General features: G+C 31.7%; 3 protein-coding genes and 1 pseudogene across 4 annotated transcripts in view; all 4 read left to right on the top strand.

Moving 5' to 3' along the window:
- The window catches only part of LOC127253254 (G-type lectin S-receptor-like serine/threonine-protein kinase At4g27290), a 65,386-nt gene that overhangs the window by 8,993 nt on the left and 31,568 nt on the right, over nucleotides 1–24,825 (top strand). The gene's annotated exons all lie outside the window — the stretch shown is intronic.
- Nucleotides 3,709–6,819, top strand: LOC127253256 (pentatricopeptide repeat-containing protein At3g16610). Its single transcript, XM_051277735.1, has 2 exons — nucleotides 3,709–6,127; nucleotides 6,756–6,819. Exon 1 carries the CDS (start codon nucleotides 3,715–3,717, stop codon nucleotides 6,100–6,102), a length of 2,388 nt encoding a protein of 795 aa, XP_051133692.1. The 5' UTR covers nucleotides 3,709–3,714; the 3' UTR covers nucleotides 6,103–6,127; nucleotides 6,756–6,819.
- Nucleotides 6,837–9,926, top strand: LOC127253258 (G-type lectin S-receptor-like serine/threonine-protein kinase SD1-1; annotated as a pseudogene).
- LOC127253261 (transcription factor bHLH123) lies at nucleotides 13,645–18,222 on the top strand. 2 transcript variants are annotated; one of them, XM_051277740.1, is made up of 8 exons: nucleotides 13,645–14,097; nucleotides 14,177–14,582; nucleotides 14,941–15,051; nucleotides 15,154–15,219; nucleotides 15,681–15,746; nucleotides 16,577–16,624; nucleotides 17,346–17,396; nucleotides 17,775–17,896. In XM_051277740.1, exons 1-7 carry the CDS (start codon nucleotides 13,844–13,846, stop codon nucleotides 17,346–17,348), a joined length of 954 nt encoding a protein of 317 aa, XP_051133697.1. In that variant the 5' UTR covers nucleotides 13,645–13,843; the 3' UTR covers nucleotides 17,349–17,396; nucleotides 17,775–17,896. The 2 variants fall into 2 exon arrangements, with proteins under 2 accessions (XP_051133697.1, XP_051133696.1); XM_051277739.1 differs by lacking the exon at nucleotides 17,346–17,396 and having other exon boundaries at nucleotides 13,650–14,097; nucleotides 17,775–18,222.

The raw sequence follows: 24,825 nt of genomic DNA, 5'->3' as shown, positions 1-24,825 counted from the left end.
AGTATATTTTTTATAGCATAAAAATCTATTGTAATTATCTGAAACTAAAAATAAATATTGAGTAATTTTCCAACCAAACTTAATATCATGCAAACTCGAGTTTGAACCTATTACAGTCACAAGTTTACAAAATCATATAAAATCTAAATCAAATGAGTACTGAATTCTTGAATTTTTATTTTGGCTTCTCTTTATTTGTATTTAGAGTTCGAAGTACGTTGATGTGATGTTTTATAATAAAAATAACATAATTGTAAGCATTGTATTTAAAAAAGAGAAAAAAAAATCTCTAAGAACAAAGACTCTTAATTTTGATAACTTTCTTGGTGAATTTAAAGATTTGATTGTTGCACAGATGAAGTTGGATCATTGCAAATGTATCTGTGCATTGTTCTCTTTGATTTTGAATCATGAGATTTATTTTAAGATTGACATGAGAGTTTGAACAATTTCATAAATGTATAAAGAGGATAATAAAGTCACATAAGCAATGTCTATAAAAGTTAAACGAATATGATCTGCCTTGTCGGATCGAGTTTGTAAAACAAAACAAATATTCCGAAGGGTAATTCAAGATGTTTAAAGCATAGGAAGAATTAAGAACAAATTTAGTCTGTAAAACAAAACAAATATTTCTAAGAGTAATTCAAGATGTTTAAAGCATAGGAAGAATTAAGCACATGTATGAAAATTGATCGGTTTTTCGACTTACATACGAGTTAGCTCAATCATCATTCATATATACCTTCCATGAGGCAACAAAACAATAGAACAATGCAAGATTTAGTGTCTTCATAACCATACATATGAGTCGCTTCGAAAGCAAGAGCTCTCTTGTTTAAGCAATACTTTTTATTTTCTAAATATCGACTACTATATGCAAGTTTAGATCATTACATTATTCAATCAATTCGGTAAATAAGTAGTATGATTCCTCAACAAACTGTCCAATTATCAGATAATCATGAGTAAAATGTCGATGACTAAAAAGGGTCAAAATAACAAAGCTCAGAACACAGTTGTACAAGGCTATCGAATCACTGTAAAAATTTAAACAAAGCACAAGATCGATAAAGAGATATTTCTGCAAACAAGTAATCGATCGCCAGAAAACAGCAAGGTACCAGAGGTTGCTTCAATTTCATCATTCGATGCAATAAAAATGAAATCTGAGTCCTAAAGAACACTTCAAAAGCATGTAAGAATCGACAAAAGTTAGATAATGAGTTTTGAGGGAACAGGGAAACTAACCACCTCATACATTGGCCGCAACTCTAAACAAATATAACTCTAAGCGCGGTCATATCAGCCTCAACAGACAACAGACGAGCAAAAACTTCCGACCAAATCATCCGGAAACTATTGGCTAAAACAAATTCCAATTTTCAAGCCAATGTTCTATCTGTATTTGCAACCTTCAGCACAGGAAAATTCTTAGCCAAGTCTTGGCCAAATTTGCTCAAATTAGGGTCAACATATCTCTTGAAAAAGTTCTCATCCGACAGCAAGTAGACTGTGCTGAGAGAGGGCCAATTCTTAATCAGATTCTTCCTTCCCAAAATTTCCAAAACCTGAAACCTCCGCTTATACCTCTTTTCTATGCTGTACAAAAGTGACGACGGGTAATTAATAATGCAAGACATGTCGAACTTCCCAGTGGCCAAAACAACATCTTTTACTCTGTTTAACTTCTCCACGGATTTAGCGAAGATCAGCGGAATCTTTCGAAACGCTGCTGATAAGTCACTCTCCGAAAATCCACAGCTCCCAAACCTTCCCGGACAATGCAAAGGCAATATGAACAGCATATATAAACATCTTCGATGTTCTGTCGGCCCCCATTTTCTCAGCCCTTTCTACAGACCTGCTGAGATATTCCGGCCTTATCACAAAAGCCCTTGGATCAAGGTACATAAGTTTAATTATTCGTTCCATCCATATACCAAGGCTCTTCAAGAATTCAATATTCGGCGTCATCGTCTTCTCCAAATCTCAACTTAAAAACCATCCAGATCTCCTCAAAAGCTTGACAACAGCATCAGTTGTTCCTAACAACGCTTTCAGCTTAGATAATGAAGGAATAACTCTAGTATTCAAATTTAACAACACATTACAGGGCATACTGATACTATCGTGGATATGTCGCCAGGCTTAAATCCAGCCCCCTGGAAAAACGTAATTTTAGGTTTAATGGTGTTCTCAAGACTAGCATCTCAGCAGTCTCTCCATTTCAGTATCAGAAAATCCGATCTCTCGGAAAAATAAGAGGATTGAAACACATTTTTCGTGGTTTTTAACTCCATTCAATATAGAGGCGGCCTTCGAACCCGCTTGAGGAGTAATTAGGAATTTATGAACACATAAATCGGAATTGGCAGGGGAAGCAATTAACTCTCAAATACTTCGAAGCAGAGGAAAATCGAAGACAAAGAGAGCTTGATATACAGTGGCGTGGAGCGTGATTCTGCAACAAGCAAGCGAAATTCTTGCGCAGAATAGTAATCATATTGAAAGAAGAACTACCACCGCCACCGAAAAGATTAAATTCAATTACAATTTACCAAATCAAAGCACGCGACTGCTGAACTGAGGACTCGGAGCTGAACTTCTCAGGCGAGGGCTTGCCTTGCCATTGAAGTCTGAAGAAGTCGACGCCATGGCCACATGCAGAGAGTGACTGTAGGGTTTTGGATACGTGTCCTCCGTAGTCGATGCTGCTTGGCTAGTGAACCGGGCGGCCAGGCCCATACCGGTTCAGTTTATTTTAACTCAGCTAGGACCGGGTCGGTATAAAAAACATTCAGAGTTAGGCCTAATATAGGCCCATTCGAGCCCAATACTTAAGGTGTGTTTATTTTCAATTTATTTTCTATTGAATGGACATTAAAATTAGCACATTTGGTCTGAAGTTTTAAAAAAATAAATATTTTATTTAAAATGTGATAGATAGTTTAGAGTATTTTTAAAAATTTAGTTAAAAATTAAAGTAAATGAAAAAAGAATATAATAAAATTAGTGATATTTGTTGTAAATATTAATTCGTTTACTTTACCAAATAGTATTAAAATAAATTTAATGAACGGACTAAAAAGAAAAGTGAGAATTTATTTAGCAGACTGGAGAGAATATATATTTCCTCCGTCCACTAAAAATAGCTCATTTGGATCCGGCAGTTTAAGAAAATAAAAAATATTTTATTGAAAAAATGATAGGTAATTGAAAGTATTTTTAAAAATTTGATTAAAAATAAAAATAAATAAATAAAAATGTAATAAAATCAGTACTATTTATTGTAAATAAATATTGAAATGTATTGTAAATAAATATTGACTTTACTAAAATTAGCAATAAAAATAAATTTGACTTTTTTGGAGAAAGTATTTATCATATTCCCTCCCGTAACAAAAGTAACTGAACTATGTAACTAATATTACAAATATCCTTACAATTTATAATATATTATGTTATTATTTTTATACAACATATACTGATCAAATTATTTTAGTTATTTTTATTTTATTTTTACTATATTATAATATAATATTAATATTTTTACTGTGAAAAAATAAATGAATATTTTTTTTTTAATGGATGGAGGGAGTATATTATATAAATATATATTATACTCGTTTTTTTAATATAATATTTATATCAACGTCAAAATAAATAACCAACCATAAATAACAACACAGATGAATAATTAACCAGACAGGAATGAAAGGCAGCGCCACTGCCTCAACCTCAACCTCAACCATCTATAACTACTTAGAACTTCTCGAAGCTTGCATTGGATTGAAATCACTGAAACACGGCAAAATCATTCATGGTTATCTCCTCAAATTCGATTCGGGACGCCATTCATCAATCCTCGGCAACTTGGCTCGTCTCTACATTGCTTGCAGAAAGCCTCAGCTGGCGCATCGCGTGTTCGATTCAATTCCATCTCGAGAAAGGAACAACAAGACCATACTATGGAGCCAAATTATTAGGGCTTACGCATGGGAAGGGCCCTTCGAGAAAGCAATCGATTTGTACACTGCAATGGTGGACTCCGGAGCGAATCCGACGAAGTTCACCTACTCGTTCGTGCTCAAGGCCTGCTCTGCCCTGCAGGATTTAGAGACTGGTTTGAAGATTCACGAGCGTGTGAAGATGTTGCATCTTCAGAATGATGTATTTGTGTGTACTGCTTTGGTTGATTTTTACGTCAAGTGTGGGCGTTCGTTGGATGCACGGAAGGTGTTCGACGAAATGCCTGAGAAAGACGTCGTTGCGTGGAATGCAATGGTTGCAGGGTACTCGTCGAATGGGATGTGTCTCGATGCAATTAGTCTAGTTTCGGAGATGCAATGGAGAGGCGTGGATCCAAATTCGTCGACAATTGCCGCAGTCCTGCCGGCGATTGGAGATGCAAGTGGTTTGATGGAGGGAAAGACAATCCATGGATTTTGCTTGAGACGAGGTTTTGAGATCGGCGTAGTTGTTGGAACTGCGCTTGTTGATATGTACGGAAAATGTGGCGAGTTGATGTTGGCAAGGAGGGTGTTAGATGGATTGTCGTTAAAAACTGATGTCGCCTTGACAGCCATGATCGGAGCTTGTGTAATTTGCAATTCTATCGAAGAAGGTCTGAAATTGTTTAAAGAAATGAGGGTAGAGATCGATGAAGGAGCTTCGCCAATTATGGTTTCTACATTGCTCCGAGCTTGTGCGAAACTCAATGATCCGAGCATCGGGAGGCAACTGCACGGCTACATTGTGAAGTCGAGCTTTCTTTTTAACGTAATGGTGGGAAATACGCTACTTTCAATGTATTCGAAGTGCGGATTGGTGAAGGATGCAGTGAGCCTCTTCGAAGAGCTGAAAGTCAAGGATTCCGTTTCTTATAATGCTTTAATTGCTGGTTTCGTTCAAAATGGTTACGCCGAGAAAGCGCTACAAGTGTTTTATAAGATGAAAAGGGTAGGCGTCGAGCTTGAATTAGCGACGATGTTGGGGTTCTTCCCGGCTTGTTCATATTTAGCGGCGCTGGAACACGGCATACGTGGGCATGCTTATTCGGTAATTCGCGGATTCACAGCCGACGTTTCGATTTCCAACGCTTTGATAAATATGTACGCTAAGTGCGGCCGGATGGACGCTGCTAAGAAAGTGTTCGACAAAATGCCACACAAGGATGTCGTCTCATGGAACGCTATGACTTTCGGTTATGGGATCCACGGGCTGGGGAACGACGCGATATTATTATTCGACAAAATGCAGCGAGACGGTTACGAACCCGACGAAGTGACATTCATCGCGCTCCTATCGGCGTGCAGCCATTCCGGCCTCGTCTCCGAAGGGAAGCATCTCTTTTCCGAAATGAAATCGAAATTCAAAATCGTTCCGAGAACGGAGCACTATTACTGCATGGTCGATCTTCTCGGCCGCGCCGGGCAATTATCCGAGGCATACGAATTCATTTCCGCAATGCCAATCACGCCCGATGTTCAGCTGTGGAATGCGCTGCTCTCGGCGTGCAAGATCCACAAGAACGTCGGGCTCGGCGAGCAAGTTTCCAGCAGAATTCTGAGCTTGGGCCCGACGGGAACCGGAAACTTCGTCCTGTTATTCAATTTGTTCGCGACTGCCCAACGATGGGACGACGCGGCAAACGTTCGAATCCGGCAGAAGGAAATGGGATTCAAGAAAACGCCGGGATGCAGCTGGATTGAAGTTAACGGGATGGTTCACGCGTTCGTTGGCAGCGACAGGTCGCACCAACATTCGCGGGATATATACAAGAAATTGGAGGAACTATTCGCGGAAATTCGGAAACTTGGGTACACGGCGGAGTCTGATTACGTTTATCACGACGTGGGAGAGGAAGAGAAGGAGCAAATACTTCTGTATCATAGCGAGAAGCTCGCGGTTACGTATGGTGTTCTTAGGCTTAAGGATCGTAAGGCGATTACGGTGACGAAGAATTTGAGAGTTTGCGGGGACTGCCATAGCTTTCTCAAGTATGTTACGGTTGTTACTAAGAGAGAAATATCTGTTCGAGATACCAGTCGATTTCATCATTTTCGCCATGGATTGTGCAGCTGTGGGGAGTTTTGGTGACGGATCACGCTCTGCAATGCCTAAGGTTAGTTTGCTTCCTTTCTTTGTTTGTTTATCCTTTATTATATTTCTTTTATAAATAGTATATTTAAAATATTATTTAAATAAAAATTTAATTCAAAATTTTATTTTAAATCAATTTTAAATTACGATAGAATATTGAAGTCAACTATTATTGTAATTATTCAATTCAGTCACCAATCCATATCATACACCGTGTATCCAAATTTTTTTTATTTCGTTTTGTTGTTTTTAATTTCCATAACTTATTGATGTGATTTTACAACCCCTGAATATTTATTTCAATTTTTTTTTTAAATTTTTTTTTCGAAACATATGAAAAAACCATTGTATATTTTTTTTTAGTATTTAGGAATTTTTTAAGTTCTATGGTTAAAAGACTAAGAACTGAGAAAATCAAATATGATTTCACATTTTATTTAATAAATTAAAATTACAAAAAAAAGATAAGATCGATGATTCCATTCCATTACCTAAAAAACATCAGAATCTGATAAAACTTATTCTCAAACTTTAAAAAAAATGAGAATTGAACTTCTAATCTTCTGTTGTTCTTTCATTCACTCATTTGATCCTTTCGAAATCCTCCTTTGCATTCGACATACTTCTTCCAAACCAAACCATGGTTTAAGAACACTTTGATCTCACCAAATCAAATATTCGAGATGGGATTTTTTCTCCCCAAGATCATCCAACAACACATTTGTAGGCATATGGTATCGACATACACCAAACGTCGTCGTTTGGGTCGCGAACCGAGTCGATCCGATCGTCGACACTCGAGGGGTACACTTACCCATGGTTAACAAGTCTCTAGCTATACAGAATGGCCGAGGTGGTATAGTATGGTCATCAAATTCCTCGATGGCCGGCGCTGTCGTTGAATCCGATTTTACGGCTCTTGGACACCAGGAACCTCATTCTCGGCGACGAGACATGCGAAGAAGATTCGTCGAAGAGTTGCATGTGGCAAAGTTTCGATCATCCAACCGACACATTGTTGCCGGGGATGAAATTAGTCGACGACGCAGATTCGGGGGTCGAGAGATATTTGAGCCGTGGAGAAGCTCCGACGATCCTTCGCCGGGGGAGTTCGTACTTAAGATACACAACCACGGTTTGGCGGACGCGGTGTTGCTCGAGGGGATGAGGAAAGAATTTCAAACTGGGACGTGGAATGGCCTTTATTTTAGCGGCTCCGCACCCGAGCTAGTTTTCGCGGGGGAGAAGTTGATATCGATATCGATTCCTTACAGGCGAAACTCGACTCTCAAGAGGATAACGTTGGACGTATCCGGTTCGACGCTTTTCTTAGCAATCAATGCGAGACTGAAAAACCGCTCGACCCGTGCGAAGAGTACGGAAAATGTGGTCCTTTCGGGATATGCACACCGGGGATGCAAGTCAAATGCCGATGCTTCGAAGGATTCGAACCTAAGTCGCGAAGCGATTGGGACATTCAAGATTGGAGTCGAGGTTGTGTTAGAGTGACGAAGTTGAATTGCTCGATGATTCGAGACCATGGCTTTCTCGAGGTCGCCGGGATCTCTTATCCGGATATGTTGAACTATTCGTTGAACATTAGCGCGAGCCTTGGCGAATGCAAAGACACTTGCTTGAGAAATTGTAGTTGTATAGCGTACGCTAATACGTATATTACGGACGGAGGGAGTGGTTGTTTGATGTGGTTCGGGGAACTTATCGACGCCCGATACCTTTCTAGAGCGGACAATAGGCAAATAATTTATATACGGTTGCCACGCTCTGAGCTAGGTCGATTTTTTTTTTCGTTTCTTTTTTATTTTTTTCAAAACTTACGACTTCTTGGCATGGAGATGGTGCGATAGTTATAATATGTAATTAGTGATGCATATTTCTAATAAATTTAAGTTTGTAGGTAAAATGATCATTTAACGCTATTGATTTTCGTTGTTACTTGTAATCTTTCTAGGTTCGAGCATGGATTTAGAAAAGGCGAAGAAGTCGAATAAGCGCACGATGTTCATCGTGTCCGGTGTTCTCATCTCGTGTTTCCTTCATGGATGTATACATTTCATGGCAAGACGAATGAAGGCGCGAGGTAAGAAACTTAACTTTCAATCGTTGTTTCGCTATTGTTAAATTGTTAAATGATCATCTCATCTGAAAACTTAAATCCGTGGAAAAAATGCATCATTAATTATATATCACATAGTCTTACAACATCTATTATTTCTTATGTTTTTCTCTCTTTTTTTAAAAATTTGTTCAGACACTACGACCGTAAAACCATACGATGATTTGGATTTACCCGTATACAAGTTTTCGACTATAATGACGGCAACAAACAAATTCTCAAAGGAAAACTTGATCGGTGAAGGTGGTTTTGGCCCGGTTTACATGGTAAGATGTTACATTAGTGAGTTTTTTACGAAGAAACGAAAGTTTTCATCGTATACTCGGCCTATATCAATCATTGATGAATAGGGAAAGTTATTGACCAAAGAAGAAATAGCTGTCAAAAGATTGTCGAAAAACTCGAGACAAGGGTACGAAGAGTTCAAAAATGAAGTGAAGTTGATAGCCAAACTTCAACATCGAAACCTCTTGAAGCTTTTAGGATGTTGCGTCGAAAGAGACGAAATGATACTAATCTTCGAGTATCTACAACACAAAAGTCTCGACAAATTCATCTTCGGTACAAATCTAAGTGCAAAGTAGCTTTTAATCCCGTAAAATTTTGTTTGTACGATTTAAATTACATTCGGCGCTCACAAGTTATTCGATTCTCGCAGATCATGATTGTCGCGCACTTTTAACATGGCTTAAATGATTCAATATTCTCATTGGGATTGCGAAAGGAATAATGTATCTCCATTGTGATTCTCGACTAAATGTCATCCATCGCGATCTAAAAACCAACAACATTTTATTAGACGGAAATTTAAATGCAAAGATTTCGGATTTGGGGATCGCAAGAATTTTCGAAGAAGATAATTCTACGGAAACAACTAAACGAGTCGTTGGGACATAGTAAGTTCCCTCCATTTTTTTTTTTCAAAAAAAAAAAAAAAAAAAAAAAAAGAAGAGGATTCAATCTTTCTTCCTATGAACTTAAATAACCAATAATTTCTTCGACAGCGGCTACATGTCTCCCGAATACGCGATTGCGGGCAAATTCTCCACAAAATCCGACATTTTCAGCTTCGGCGTGGTATTGCTAGAGATCATAAGCAGAAAAATGAACCGAAATTTCGCGGACAATGCTCAATCTTACAGCCTCCTAGGACATGTAATAACCCATCCTCTTGCTAGTTTTTTTATACACATCATTCTCGATCTCTTTCGATGATTTTTTCGGCGTGTAATAAACAATCACTCCTTTTGCTTTTCGACAGGTTTGGATGTTGTGGAAAGAAAATAGGATCCTGGAAATAATGGATGAGTGTTTGAAGGATCCATTGATGGAATATTATTACTCCCAAGTCAAGAGATGTGTTCATGTTGGTTTATTGTGTGTTGAGAAAGATTTGGAAGACAGACCAGACATAGTAACTGTGCTTTCGATGCTAGCATCTGATGACGAATTGCCTGAACCTAAAGAACCTGGATTTTCGATTGATCTGAGGATTAGTGACGCCATTGTTGTCGGAAGCTGTAGATCATCTGCTGCTGCAATTGGAAGAACTGAGAATGGAATAGGAACTACATTTACTGATTTGGAGGGCAGGTAGCAACCAGTCAGGGTTCCATGTTGTAAGATAATGGGTTTGAATAGTTCGAATTTGTGTAACATTGATGCAACGTTTTGTCACAAAAAAAAAAAATAAAATAAAATAAAATTGTACACACATTTTTTTTTAAATCGTTTGTCATATTAATTCTGCGGCAGTTCAGAGTTTAGATTCATAATTTCACAGTCACAAATTTATCTCCACAAATCATTCGGTATTGAAATACAAATAAGTCTACCTTTGCAAGAGACACGATAGAAAATTTTGATATTTCAATTAAATAATTATATATAGATAATAAAGAGTTAGATATTTTAAATTTGAAATAATAATAAAATATTTGAATAGGATAAAGTATTCCATACATTTAAATAAAAGTATACTAAAAATAATTTAGGATGCCAAATTTCTCAAAATCTTACTATATTTGGAGTTTGTATTTTCGAAAACAAAATATTTCGTCAAATATTATTTTAATACAAAATTCAAATTAATTTTGTCCAAACCCATCCAAAACAATCACACCCTTACCTTATTAAAAAGTGTCTTCAACATTACATCATCCTTACGTAGCCACTGTATCATCACATTTTTGTTGTTCTTATTCTTATCCTTATTATTAGTATTATTTTGCGGTGAAGTGGCTGTTTGGTTGCCCACTTGATATCAATTTTTTATAATTCTTAGGAGTATTTATTTTTGTTATAGAAAAGTAACATGTTTTTTTGAGTTTTTTTTATTATTATTTTTTATTTAAATAGTAATTTGAATATAATATTTTGTTAAAAGAATATATATTTTATAAAAAATTATTAATTATATAATAAAAAATTAAGTTAAATTCCAAAACAATAAAATATTGACTGTAAAACATTTCATTCTCTTCTATATTTTCCTCTATCCGATTAAATTATGTACATTTGGTTTTTAACACAATAACACAAACACTACAAAGACTAGAAAATAATAATAATAATAATAATAATAATCTAATATTAAAATAAAATAAATAAAAATAGAATGACACAGAGGTGAAGGTGAACATATGCTACATCAAGCAGGCTATTAAGTTCGGCCAAAAATTTATCCAGTGTGCACTTTCATGGTTTCAGATTCTACATGATTAGCACTGTGGGTATATACGTAGTTTGACACGTGCGATTTGTCTAATTCCATACTTATTACAGTTGTGTTCGGTATGTATTAACTACTATCGAATTAAAATTAATTTATTTTAAGTTGAATCAAATTAAAAGTGATCAAAAATTATAATAGAAGCAAAGTTGATTTTTTCCCTAAATATAATTTTTTTTATTAACTAAATATACACTCCATTTTAATTTATACATCAATCCAAATTCAATTTTAAATAATAAAAAATTGAATTTTCAATCCAAAGAATTTCATTGGTAAATTTTTTTTTATATTTCCAATAACAATTTGAATTAATATTTTATAAAAAGATAAATATTTGAATATTAGTTACTATATCAAAACGTAGTATAAGTTTAAAAAAAATGCAAAAATATTTTCATAAGTATTTTATAATACTAATAGAACATTTATACAAAAAAAAAAAATTATATAAAATATAAAAATATTTTTAATATTAAGTGTAATAATGCAAAAAGTAAATATGACTTGCAGGCGACAGAAAAATAAAATTTTTAAAAATAAACTTGGAAAGAAGACACGCTAAAAACAACCCCAAAGTGAAAACATACTGCGTGACGACACAATGATTAGTTTGAGGAATGTTAAGTAACGTCGCACGACATCGTTTTAAGGGCTCCGACTCATACGCGTGGGAGCCACCCTACCGCACGCGCACCAGCATCACGTTGACTTGTTTTTCCTCTCAAAAAGTCAAAATTGAGAGCGACGACGTCGTTTCTGAGTCACACACTCACCACCACTAACTCATCCCATCTTTCATTCCTTTTCTTCATTTTTTTTTTTCTTTTTATAGTATTCTATTATTAATAACAATAATAATTAATATTATATGCATCGGTGGAAGTTGAATTTACTTCTATCCGTACACGACTATTAATAGGAATATAACTATCGATTTTATCGCAAAAGTGCCAATTGGATAAATCTCCGATCGAACTTAATATTCTGTAAATTAAACTCGATAAGACAAGTAAGATTAAACGAACCATATGTGGCATATGAACCTGTAGATGTTAAAGTTTAAATCTATGACCTCACGATCATCGATTTTATCCTTATTTATACTATAGACATATACAACATAATATTCTTCTTTTATAAACACCGAGTTCATCTTCATATAGTAATATATAACCGTAACGTCATAAGTTCAAATCCTGTTTATATTTACGTTATAAGTTTAAACCCTATTGATGGCTTATCATAAAAATGATATACTCCCTCCGTCCCGAAATTAAGTATCTATTTGCTTTTTGCACGTAGTTTTAGAAATATTAATATTATATTAGGATATAGTAGAAATAAAGTAGAAATGACTAAAATAACTTTATTAGTACGTGTGATATAAAGGTAATGGCATTTGTGTAATATATTGTAAGTTGTAAGGGTATTTGTAATGTTATGTAGAAAGTACAATTACTTAAAAAAAAAAAAGAAATAAATACTTTGTTATAGGACGGACTAAAATGAAAAAAATGGATACTTTGTTATAGGACAGAAGGAGGATATTGTTGGGTGCAGATCCAAGTTTCATATGAAAATTGTAAAGAAAATTTCTTAAGTTCCAAATAAACTTTACTAGTAAGAGGTTTTTGAAACAAGTTCAAAAACAAATCTGCTCGAAACGGACAATATCATACTAGTATTGCGACTAACCAGTGTCAATATATACAAATTTTTTAATGTAAGTGACTCAACTTGGGTAATATACAAACTATCGCACTCAATACAAGATTTATATATTATGCATTTGATAAATTGTAACAGCAAATTTTTTTATTTTTTATTTAAATATCTATAATAATAATAATAAAGGTATGATAGCGTTAATTTAATTAATGATGGGATTTTGTGAATGTTTGTGTAGTGGCATTAGTCAGTGACGTTGACTCCACCACTATTATTTCATCATCAAGGCAAGAACGAATTGTGCAGTACAACGTTGACTTAATCCAATTTTGTCTGCGCCGGCGCTGTGTAATTGCAATGAATTTGGCTACCTTGATATATGTGACTGGTTTCAAATTGGAGTTGTAGTTGGAGTTTTTTTCTTTTTTTTTTTACATAATAATATAATATATTTTTTTTTATGACCTTGGAATCAGCAGCCGTTACAGAAAGTGAGCATCGGGTAACTTAATACCCTACAAACTAGGTCCGACAAACAAGTCATACTAGAGGAACTCATGACCATTAAAAAAATAATAAAAAAAAAATAATAGGTTCACTGTACTAACTTGGCCTTATGCCCTTATTATATGCTTTCTTATTTTTAGTAGAAGTGAAATTTTAACAAAATAATAATAATAATAATAAAATTGAATAATAATAATTAAGAAAAAAAAAAAAAAACCATAAGAAGGATAAAGGGATAACAAATAGTATATCATTATCGTTATTTGAATTTATTTTATACATTCTTATTAATTAATAAAATATTATTATAAAAACTGAAAATATATAGTAAATATTGCAGACAGGGAGAACAAACAAGAATGTCTAATAAAACTTGTAATTGGTTAAGGCTTTGGCAGGGAATTTGCTTTCAAGATGACCTCTCCTTTTTCTTGTCAAATCACTCTTCACAAAATTCATTTAAAAGTCAACCACAAAATCTCTTTTATGTATAAATAAATAAATTAATAATCACAGATATTATCATATACATATAGAGTGAGAAAATTACATAGAGAAAGAAAGATCATCATCACCGAATTATACTCTGAAAACTCTCTGACTTCTCTGAAGCATCGATCAATCCATTTCTTCAATTCCCAAATTTTAATTTTTCGACAACAGTAATTATTCTGGAGAATTGAAGCTTCGCAGCTATGGCGGACGACGAACAATTTCCGCTGGGAACCGGAAACTGGTGGGATCATTCATCAAGGAACAGGTTCGAAAACAATCCGGGAACGTCGGCGCCGCCGCCGACCTCGATTTCCACGACGCTTAATGCCATCGCCAGCTTCGGATGGCCGCCGGAGATGGTCGATATGAAATCCGCCGGCGGTGGAGTTTTGGCCGATCCGATGATGAAATTAGGGCTTTCTTCTCAAACCATTGATTGGAACCAAACGTTTATGTAATTTTCCCCAAATTTGTATTAATTGTGTTTTTTAATTTTTTGATTTTTAATTTTTAATTTTTTTTTTTTGGAATAGGAGAGGTGAAAAAGGCGATCATGGAAGTTTCCGGTGTTTACTTCAGGAGGACATGAGTTCCGCGAGCAGCAATTTTCCGGCGGCGGCGGCGGATTCCGGCGCCGCTGCGTACGGTTTATTATTGCCGGAGCAGCAGGCTCCGAGCTACCAGAACCGGCCGCCAATGGCGGCGTACGCGGCGGCGGAGCTGCCGCCGTGGAGCAATAAATACCCGCCGTCGTCGTTTCTGAGAACATCTCCGCCGAAACAGACGCCGCCGGCGGGAGGCGGCGGAAGCCATTTGCATTTCACGAACAATACTCCATTTTGGAACGCGTCCGCCATGGCCGACGGTCGATCGAGCTTTTTCCCACCTTTACAAAATCAGATTCCCTCAGCTAATTCGACATTCGACGATAAGCTAAAGGTCAGTCCCAAAAATCAATAAATAAATAAATAAATTCTATGATAATACTTCATTAATTCATTACACACTCTTGATCTAGGGTTTTCAATTATCCTTAAAATTTCCAAATTTAATTCTTAAAAAAAAAAAAAAACATCAATATTATTGTAGTATGAATTTTTTAGTTTATTTCCTATACAATTTTTATTATTCACTATAAAATAGGATGCTTTCTTTTCCTTTAAAGATAGTTGTTTTTTGCCCATATTATAACTATCTATATAAAAATTATTGATTTTCTTGGTTAGATACAAATGAAGGCACAATTAGCTTTCAAAAAATAATTGTGATAATTAACTATAAGTATAATTAAATTTAGAACACATCTGAAATGAGGGAATCAAGTTCTTCGACGAGCAAGAAAAACAGCGGCGAAACATCGAGCAAAAGGCCGCGGAACGAGAGTCCATCGCCATTGCCAGCATTCAAGGTATGGAGATCGATCGATCGAATTTTTTTGTTCTTGATTATTCAAATAATTGAATTCAATAATGAGATGATTAATTTGTACATATATTTTGTTTGTTGTTAGGTGAGAAAAGAGAAGATGGGAGACAGAATAACAGCACTCCAACAATTGGTTTCACCTTTTGGAAAGGTATATATGCAATACATATATAGATTATATATATATAACTTCTCAAAAAATTTCATCACTTTTCAGCAAGTGGATTCCAGAAATTCAATCACCTTTTTATTTATGAGATAAATATTATTTTAGTCTCGTTCGCACTTTTTTATTTTATTTTTTTGTCATTTTGGTTCATTAGCCGAAGCTTATATAGAAATCGTTTACACATAATCTTCGATATATATTTGGTGCTAGAAATTGCTCACAAGATTAGTTTATGTTAGTTTCGGTATTATATCATGACACGTGACAATATTTCAGTTAGTTGCAACAAACCTTTCTATAATGAATTAGTTATCGAACTATTTTTATATAAATTTTATTTGATAGACAAAATTAATAAAGGGTACTAAAAATCCATTTATATCTTTATTTAGTTTTATATATATATATTTTCTTGATTATTTTTGTGTTAATTTGTTTCACAGACTGATACAGCTTCTGTTCTGTCTGAAGCCATTGAGTACATCAAATTTCTTCATGATCAAATCAGTGTAAGTCAATCCTTTGAACAACAGTTTATACAGTTTGCTTACAATTTTTTCTTCACAAAATAATTAAATGGTGACAAGTATCATATCACTTTTTGCTATCAATTTTTTAAAAAAGAGATTTTGGAATTTTATAGAGATCTTTTCGTTACATATATATATATATATATAAAGGGAATAATCATTTTTTATGTGATTTAATTATACAGATAAATTTTAGGGTTTGTTAGATTTTGATTTGAGATTGAAATTTTTATTTGAAATTTAATCTAATGAACAATGGGAATTGAATAGTATTTATTCTAATTTTAAATCAAATCTAAATAAACCCTTGGTTTTGCAAGTTTCAACTATCGATAATTTTGATCCTATAACTCTGATGTTACGTAATGAGATAGTTTGATGGTGCGATGATGGACTTGTGATTGTGAAGTTATGAATTCAAATCTCAATTTTTATTTTTTTTCAGGTCTTATCTGCCATCAAAATAATAAAATTGTTGATTACAAAAACACTTTTTTGAAAAAATAAAATAAAAATAAAAACTATTGGTACAAAGATTGAAAGTTTGAAACTAATCATATTTGTAGAACCACACATTCTTCCTTTGGCATCAATCAATTTCATCAAAGTAAGCACTTTTCCCACACAATCTCCAGAAACAATTGGCATATTCTTTTGGAATTTTTTATTTTTTATTTTTTAATAGTTATTTGGTTGTAATGTTTAGTAAGAAATAATAGTATATTTTTGTGGAAAATTACAATGAATAAATAATAATAATAATAATAATAAATAAATAAACCTTATCAATTTTACATTCATTTTTGAAGGTTTTGAGCACACCTTACATGAAAAATGGATGTCCTCCACAGCATCAGGTATACAATATATCATTTGGGAATACAGTTTCAATTCTAACTTGCTCGTCGTACTTTAAGTGCATCGAATTTTACTCGTCATCATTCTAATAGTTTTAATCTTATGCATAAAGCTCACAGATACTTACAATAAGTGATACATAAGTGCTACGCGCAAAATTATGAAAAATTATCAAAGTAATAATTGATGAGATATATGACTATTTTCCGATTCAATCCACTTATAAAGATCAAAATGATACGAATTTTTCTTTAAATAACCAAAATTGTAGGGTCTTTTTTTTTCTTTGGTTGCAATTTGGGATGTTTTGAAAATAGTAAAATCTTAGAATTAAAAATCTTATTGATGTGATCTAAAAAAGATGATTGGTCTAATGTTTTGAAATAAAAAATAAATTATATATGTAATATTATGTAAAAATAAATGCATAATATTGAAATAAATTAATGTAGATGCATAGTGAAAATGAGGTATATAAAATACTCCCTCCGTCCCACATAATTTGTTCTTATTTTCTATTTTTGTCCATCCCACATAATTTGTTCTTTTCTTTTTTGGAAAATTAATTATACATCTTAATCGTATTTTAAAATTTAAAATTTATTTTTTTAATCTTAATTAAACTATTTTGTTATATTAATTTTAATCTATAATTATTTTTACTAATACACTTCCTAATTACTTACTAATTATACTTTACCTAAATTCTCGTGTCTACAGTAATTCATCCATATTAGATGAGACGGAGGGAGCATACGAGCAAACATATGTGTAATTTTTCCATAAATAATTAAGGGTCTATTTGGATTGGTTTTTACAATTTTAGCTTTTGATTTGAAAGTCATCGATTTTATCATACCTAACCCTAAAATTTCCATTTTATTTATTTTGATTTAAAAACTTTTACAAGTATAATATTTTTGTTATTGTGGAATGCATGTAAAAGTTATTTATTTTACCACTATGCCATTTCTTATAACTTTATAGGTTATAAATATTTTTAACTTTAATACATCAATTCTTTTTTTCTAAAAGCCTCTAAGGCTTTTTTTTAGGTGAATTTAAATAAGCTTTGAATATCATCATTGCATCCATCAAAATTTTCAAACAAACATGACCCATCGTAATGTAACTCTTTTCGTTCCACAGAATTCAAATAAGTGCAACGATCCCGAAGAAATGCAATTGGATCTCAAAAGCCGGGGTCTATGTTTGGTTCCGGTCTCGAGCACCTTTCCCATGACACACGAAACAACAGTTGATTTTTGGACACCTACGTTCGGAGGAACTTTCAGATAACTACATTAACTCGTACAAGCCCAAAGATTGAATGGAATATATATATTCATTACCGATGAATTTCATCTTCTAACAAGTGTCTAAATGCAAGCATACTTACATACATACATAGGTACATCAATCAATCTTGTAATAATTCAGTTTAGAATTATGAAACAAAGCTTGTGTAGAGATCAATATAAGACTAGATATGTAATTTGTAGCTGAAGCTAGCTAAAGAGAATTAGATGCACAAGAATTTATAAATTTAGTCTTGTACTTACGGTCAATTATTATTTTTATACCCTATGTTTTATAGGTCGCGATTTGGTTCTATACCTAGTAACAAATTAAATTTTGTCCTTAAAAAAAAAAAAAAAAAAAAAGAAAGATGATGGCGAAAAAAGTAAACACGTTTCATAAATACATGATTAAATTTGTAAATTTCCTCAATGTATAGCAGCATTTAGTGTTATTTGTATATGTATCTATGTTTGATACCTAAAGGGTTTCTTGTTTGTTTTGTAAGTTAGAAAAGAAATGAAGTTAATTTTTTTTTTTAATTATGAAAACTATATTAAAATAATTTTCTTTTAAAAAAAATTAAAGATATAATTTAATATTTAATGTATTTATTTTTATTTATAATATTACATAAAAAATATTTAGTAAAATATTATATTTTATATCATTTTCTATTAAAGATACTATATTTAATTTTTATTATTTTGAAAATTGTTTTAAGCAAATTAAATATATAGAAAACAACAAGTAAACCGATATTGATGAATAAGATGTGTGTTTGTGATTTGATTGAAAAAAATCTCACTTAAATTTTTTTTATAAGTATAGAATAATTTAGTGGAAGGCAGAAGATGGCCCATTGTGGCCATTCTCCTTTTTAGGGTTTGATTTTCTTAATTAAGTATATATATATAGAGGATTTAATTTGTTTGATTGTGTCTTTAAATCAAAATTATTCCCTTTTTTTTGTTTCAATTAAATCTATCTTTTATTATTATTATTTTTGTCTAATTCCACTTAAAAATATTTATTTTTTATTATAGTAAAAATAATTATTTAAAAATATTAAAATATCAGTACTTTTAAAAAAAAGATATTCATTTTTTCTAAAAAAAAAAATTCAAAAGCAAAAATAATAAAATTATTTTATATACTTTCACTAATTAATAATCTGATATCCAGGCAGGAACTCAAAGTAATAAACAATACATAAAATAATAACAACAACGAAGACGACATAACATGTTGAGAGTCATAATTAAAAAATTATCAATATACATATATATATATATATTGTGCATAGATGCTATATATGTAAGGGTATATTAATTAAATCTCGATCAAAAAAGAATATATTAACTAAAATTATATTTTTATATATTATAAAAGAAAATAGAAGCATATTTATAATTTTAATATTCCGTCGCGGAATGGGTGGCGATCCGGCACGCCCGCATCGGCCGCGCTCCCCGACCGACCGCCCGTCGGCCCCCGAGCCGGAAGCCGGCAACGTCTCGTGGTGCGCCAGCCCGACGTCCGAACGGACATCAAGCTCGCTGCGTGGCGCATGCCCTCCCCCATTCGGGGGCCATCGTGCGGCCCGTCGTCGATAAAAAATATAACAGTGTTTTAATATCTATGTTGGACAATTTGTATAAATTATGGAATTAATATATTAATGATAAAATAAATATATTGATTTTCTTGGTATAGACACTATAATATTATATATATATATATATATGTCTTCTTTCTTGCATGATTTTAATAACGAATTAAAGCAGGAAAAAGGCACTATGGAGGGCATCTAATGGCCACATTCAACTGCTTTCATTCGAACATACATATATATATATATGTGTGCAATTTTGTTATTTTATTTCAAAATTTTGACTTGTGTTACCTTAACAAAAATTGTTAACTTTAGCTTTATTCATGAACTATATTTTAAAATTATAAAAAAAAAAAAATCAAGATCCCATATGGGAGGAGAAAATGTGGGTGTGCATTCTTTGAGGGTTAGATAGAATTTAAATTTTTTATTTTTTATTTGAATAATATTTTATGATTGAAAAAAATTCAAAGTTTAGAAATCAAGTACTATTTAAATATATATATATATATATGTGCTAAAATATATATAAATACATATTGATCATCCCTATTGTATATGTTGGTCCGGTTAGATTATTATCATAGTCAAATTCTTTCTAAATACATTTATGACCTGTTATATTTTATTTTTGTTAATATAATTTTTTTATGTATATATCTTCCAACACGCTATCGTCACTTCAATCTCCATTAATAGAGTTTTGCTTCCGACTCTAGCGTAGCTTTGAGCAAACTCCCAATTGTTGTAAACAAATGCTACGTAAGCATCGATTCTTTGTTCATATTGTCAAATAAATTTTTTTTTTAATCTATATTATAAATAATTTTATATATATATATATAATATCGTATCAAACAAGTATTTGATTCAATTTTTTTATATCTATATTATTTTTCATGGAAGACGTGTGTATGTTTGAATGTGTTTCCTCAATGGAGGAAATTAATCTTTGTTTTCTCATTTTCTTTCAATTATTGTTAATTATGATTCAAGTCCAAATTATTTTTTCAATTAAAGAATTAATCAATAATTATACTTTACTATAAAAATTTATCAATAAATAGGCTTGAAATCTCTAATACCTTAGCAAGCTTATATTTACTATGAGTCCTCCGTTATTCAATTTTGTGCTTATTTCATTGGATACAGATTTTAAGAAAAATATGTAAAAATAGAAATTGTACTTTTTTTGGTAAAGAAAAGTGGTATTTTTTTACTAAAAAGGAAAAGAGAAGAAATTTGAATGATGACCAAAAAAGAAAAATGAGAATATATTTGGATGACGGATGAAGTACTAATATTTTAGATTATATAGTAGGTTACTATAATCATATCATATATATATATATATATATTGATTATATATAGGGGTGAGCAAAATATCCGAAATCCGAAAATCCAATCCGAACCAAACCGAAATTTAAAATTTGGTTTGAGTTTTTCGGATTTGATCGGATTGAATTTTTAACAAATTTTGGATTTTCGGATCGGATCGGATCGGTGTACTTAAAATCTGAACCAATCCGAAATCCGAAATATAATATTTTAATATATTTTTTTATTATACATATTTAATATTATATTTTAATATAAAAAACTCAAATTTATTAATTATATTTTAATATATTTAATTTTTATATATTATATATATTTAATATTATAAAATAATAATAAATAAAAAAATTTAAAAATTAAAAAAATATATAAGTTGGTTCCACCAAACTTACAAACTACCATATTATATTGGGTCAAACTATGGTACGTTCTTTTAGTAAAAAATATATAAATATTTTTTAAAAAAAACTAATATATTATATACATTTATTATATTTGATTATGTATACAATTTTTTTATATTTCATATATGCCAAGTAATATTTGATTAATGAGTCCATACAAAGTTCATATTAAAACCCAGACTTTTGGGTCAACCCAACCCACTAGACAAATACTTACTATCGATTTGTTTGTTTTGTATTTTTTTTTAATGGTATGACCTTCTAAATATAAAAAAAAATATATATATATATATAAAATATTAACACAGTATATATACAATTTATTCGCTTATAATAATTTAATAAAAAAATATTATTTTTTATATTATCGATATTATTATTCCTATAAACATAAAAAATATATATATAAAAATACAAAGAAAACACACTTATGTATCCCTCCAATTTCTTATTATTTTATAGCAAATATATTTGGCTTTAGCCACTATATAGTAATCAATTTTTTTATATATATCATACTCTCTCCGTCATCCAATTGTATATTCATTTGATCGAACACATATTTTAAGAAAAATATGTAATAGTAGAAATTTTTATTTTTTTTAAAAGAAAAGTGTTTTTTTTACTAAAAAAAATAAAACAGAAATAAATTTGGATAACAACCGAAAAATAAAAGTAAGAACAAATTTGAACGAAGCAAGGAGTAATAAGTTACCTCCATTATATATATATATATAATATGCATTCACATCATATTAAATTATCATTGTATTTAAAAATATTATTTTACTAAAAAATTTTAGATGAGATGCTCATTGACGCAAACAGTTTTATAAGATTGGTTGAACTGATTCATAGAAACAATTTTGTTTGAAAAAAACATTTACTTTTCTTTTTTTTAAATTGGTGAATTTAAATTGATTGATTATAGTACTAATGTCAATAATATGCATATTTGTTTTGAATACTAATTTTAAAAAACTTTAAAATTAAACATATTTGTTTTATATTGACCTGTGAAGTGAGGCAATCTATAATATTGACACGTTCAGCTAAATATTACAAGCATAATCAATTTTTGGACTCCAAAAATGTCAAAATTACTTGCTTGAGGACCATGGGTTCTTACATTTATATATATATATATATTTATATAAACACACCATTATTACTATTTTTCGATGTCGCTAAGAACAGCGCCATTGTGCTCCGTTGTCGGGAGATTTTCTGTTAAAAACAACACCAATATGTTGATTACTCCTGTTGAACTATCAATCCGATGTTTTTTTTTTTTTAATTATTATCTGTTGTCTTAGAATTTAGAAATATAATTAGAAATAAAAAAAAATTGATTATTGAGATATTTTAGATATTTAGATTTAGTATATTTATATCTATATTTGATCTTATTCATAGATTAGATTATTTAGATTTGAGTTTATCGAATCTGTTTTATATTACCTATATACATAAGCTCCTTATTTTGATGATCAATAACACAATTTTATTATTTTTCCCCAAAATTTCTAACATGGTATCAGAGCCTATTGAGTCTATTTTTCTCATGCAGTAGGTTTAGCCTACCAACGCGTGTTTCTCCGGGTACATTCAACCTGGATTGTACCCGGAGGTCTTGTGATTTTGAGATCATGCCTTTGCAAGTTATCTTTTTGCAAATCTGTCTCGTCTTGTCTCCGATATGTCATCTGTCCGCTGCTTGTTTGTTGTCTGTGTGCAATCTGAAATCTTCGTTGCTTGTCTGTTGTCTGCGAGCGATCTGAAACGATCTGCCATATGTCCGTTGTCTATCTGTTGCTGCGTGCGATCTGTCATATGTCGTTGCCTATCTGTTGCCTACGTGCAATCTGCCATCTTTCTTGCTTGTTTGTTGCCGAAAATCTGTCTACGATTTGCCATATGTCCGTTGTTTGTCTGTTACCTGCGTGTGATCTGTTTGGTGTTGTGATCTATCTGCTTTTCGGCTCCGGTGGAGTCATGTCATTTTCGGCTCCAGTGAAGTCATCTCATTTTCGGCTCCGGTGGAGTCATCTAGTTTTCAGCTCCGGTGGAGTCTTGTCGTTTTTTGCTCCGGTGGAGTCATCTCGTTTTCGGCTTTGGTGGAGTCATCTTGTTTTCGGCTCCGGTGGAGTCATCTCGTTTTCGGCTCCGGTAGAGTCATCTCGTTTTCGGCTCCGGTAGAGTCATGTCGTTTTCGGCTCCTGTGGAGTCATCTAATTTTCGGCTCCGGTGGAGTCATGTCGTTTTCGGCTCCGGTAGAGTCATGTCGTTTTTTGCTCCGGTGGAGTCCTGTCGTTTTTTGCTCCGGTAGAGTCATCTCATTTTTTGCTCCGGTGGAGAGTCATCTCGTTTTTTACTTCGGTGGAGAGTCAATCTCATTTTTTGTTCCGGTGGGTGGAGAGTCAACTGCTAATTTTATTTATATTTTTTTTTTGCGTTTATATTTAAATTTCTCGTCAAACTCAAGTTGGTTTATGTTATACCACTTGAATTTGAGGGAGATGTTGAGATATTTTAGATATTCAGTTTTGGATTTAGTAAATTTATATCTAGATTTGATCTTATTCATAGATTAGATTACTTAGATTTAAGTCTATCGAGTCTGTTTTGTATTACCTATATATATATAGACTCTTTATTTTGATGATCAATAACACAATTTCATTATTTTCCCCCAAAATTTTTAACATCATAAAGAAAAAATATAATAAAGATAATAATATTTATTGTAAATAAATTTTAAATAAAAGATAATAATTAATGAATACAAACATAAAATTTAACTCACTATATTTACAAACTAGTTCAGTTTGTTCGATATTATTTATTCAAAAAATAAAATTGATATTTTTATATTTAGTATAAATATTCATTAGTATTATTTTATATTATACTATTTTTTAACCAATTAAGTCACGATCACAAGTTTACTTCAGTATTAATTTAGACACTTATATATTATCTTTGTAAAAATAGTGTTAATGAAATGACATAAGCTCAATCCACAATCAACACATGCATTGTTATTTTCTCCTTTTAGGACCTGATCACCATTATCTTTGTCTTTAATTATTTTATATATTATTTTAATAATTTTTAAATACTAAATTTATTGAATATAGTATAAGATTTTGTATAAAAATAAATATTAAATATATTACTATTATTATTTTAGGATATGAATTTAACTAGTATAAATATATAAAGAAGTTCTTCTATTATGAAAAAAGTGATGGTGTTTGTAATATAAAAAAATAATATATTTTATATTAAATTATTAATTTTTGTGAGTATAAATAGAGCATATATTATACATACTATTCCCTCCGTCTAATTTCTATTGTCCTAAAGTATATTTGTACGTTTTTTAGGTGATTGTTTTTTTTTTTTTTTTGGTTATGAATTGACAAATTTACGGTAGAGATTAAAAATAATAAATTAATAAAGGGTAAAAATATAAAATTTGTGTCTAAAAAAAATAAAAAAACAATAGTTGTTGGACGTTCCAAATAAAAAAAAGTAGTAC

The sequence above is a fragment of the Andrographis paniculata genome, unplaced genomic scaffold (genome assembly GCF_009805555.1).
Source record: "Andrographis paniculata isolate CXL003 unplaced genomic scaffold, ASM980555v1 Contig50END, whole genome shotgun sequence".
Classification (NCBI taxonomy): domain Eukaryota; kingdom Viridiplantae; phylum Streptophyta; class Magnoliopsida; order Lamiales; family Acanthaceae; genus Andrographis; species Andrographis paniculata.
The sequence above is the reverse complement of the archived record's forward strand: the minus strand, read 5'-3'. Positions and strand labels throughout refer to the sequence as shown.

Excerpts from the sequence above, each read along its gene's own strand:
- LOC127253256 (XM_051277735.1), top strand. The coding sequence starts at position 3,715 with ATGAAAGGCAGCGCCACTGCCTCAACCTCAACCTCAACCATCTATAAC.
- LOC127253261 (XM_051277739.1), top strand. The coding sequence starts at position 13,844 with ATGGCGGACGACGAACAATTTCCGCTGGGAACCGGAAACTGGTGGGAT. Across the intron at positions 14,583-14,940 it reads CATTCGACGATAAGCTAAAG|AACACATCTGAAATGAGGGA; the intron begins GTCAGTCCCAAA and ends AATTAAATTTAG. Across the intron at positions 15,220-15,680 it reads TGGTTTCACCTTTTGGAAAG|ACTGATACAGCTTCTGTTCT; the intron begins GTATATATGCAA and ends TTTGTTTCACAG.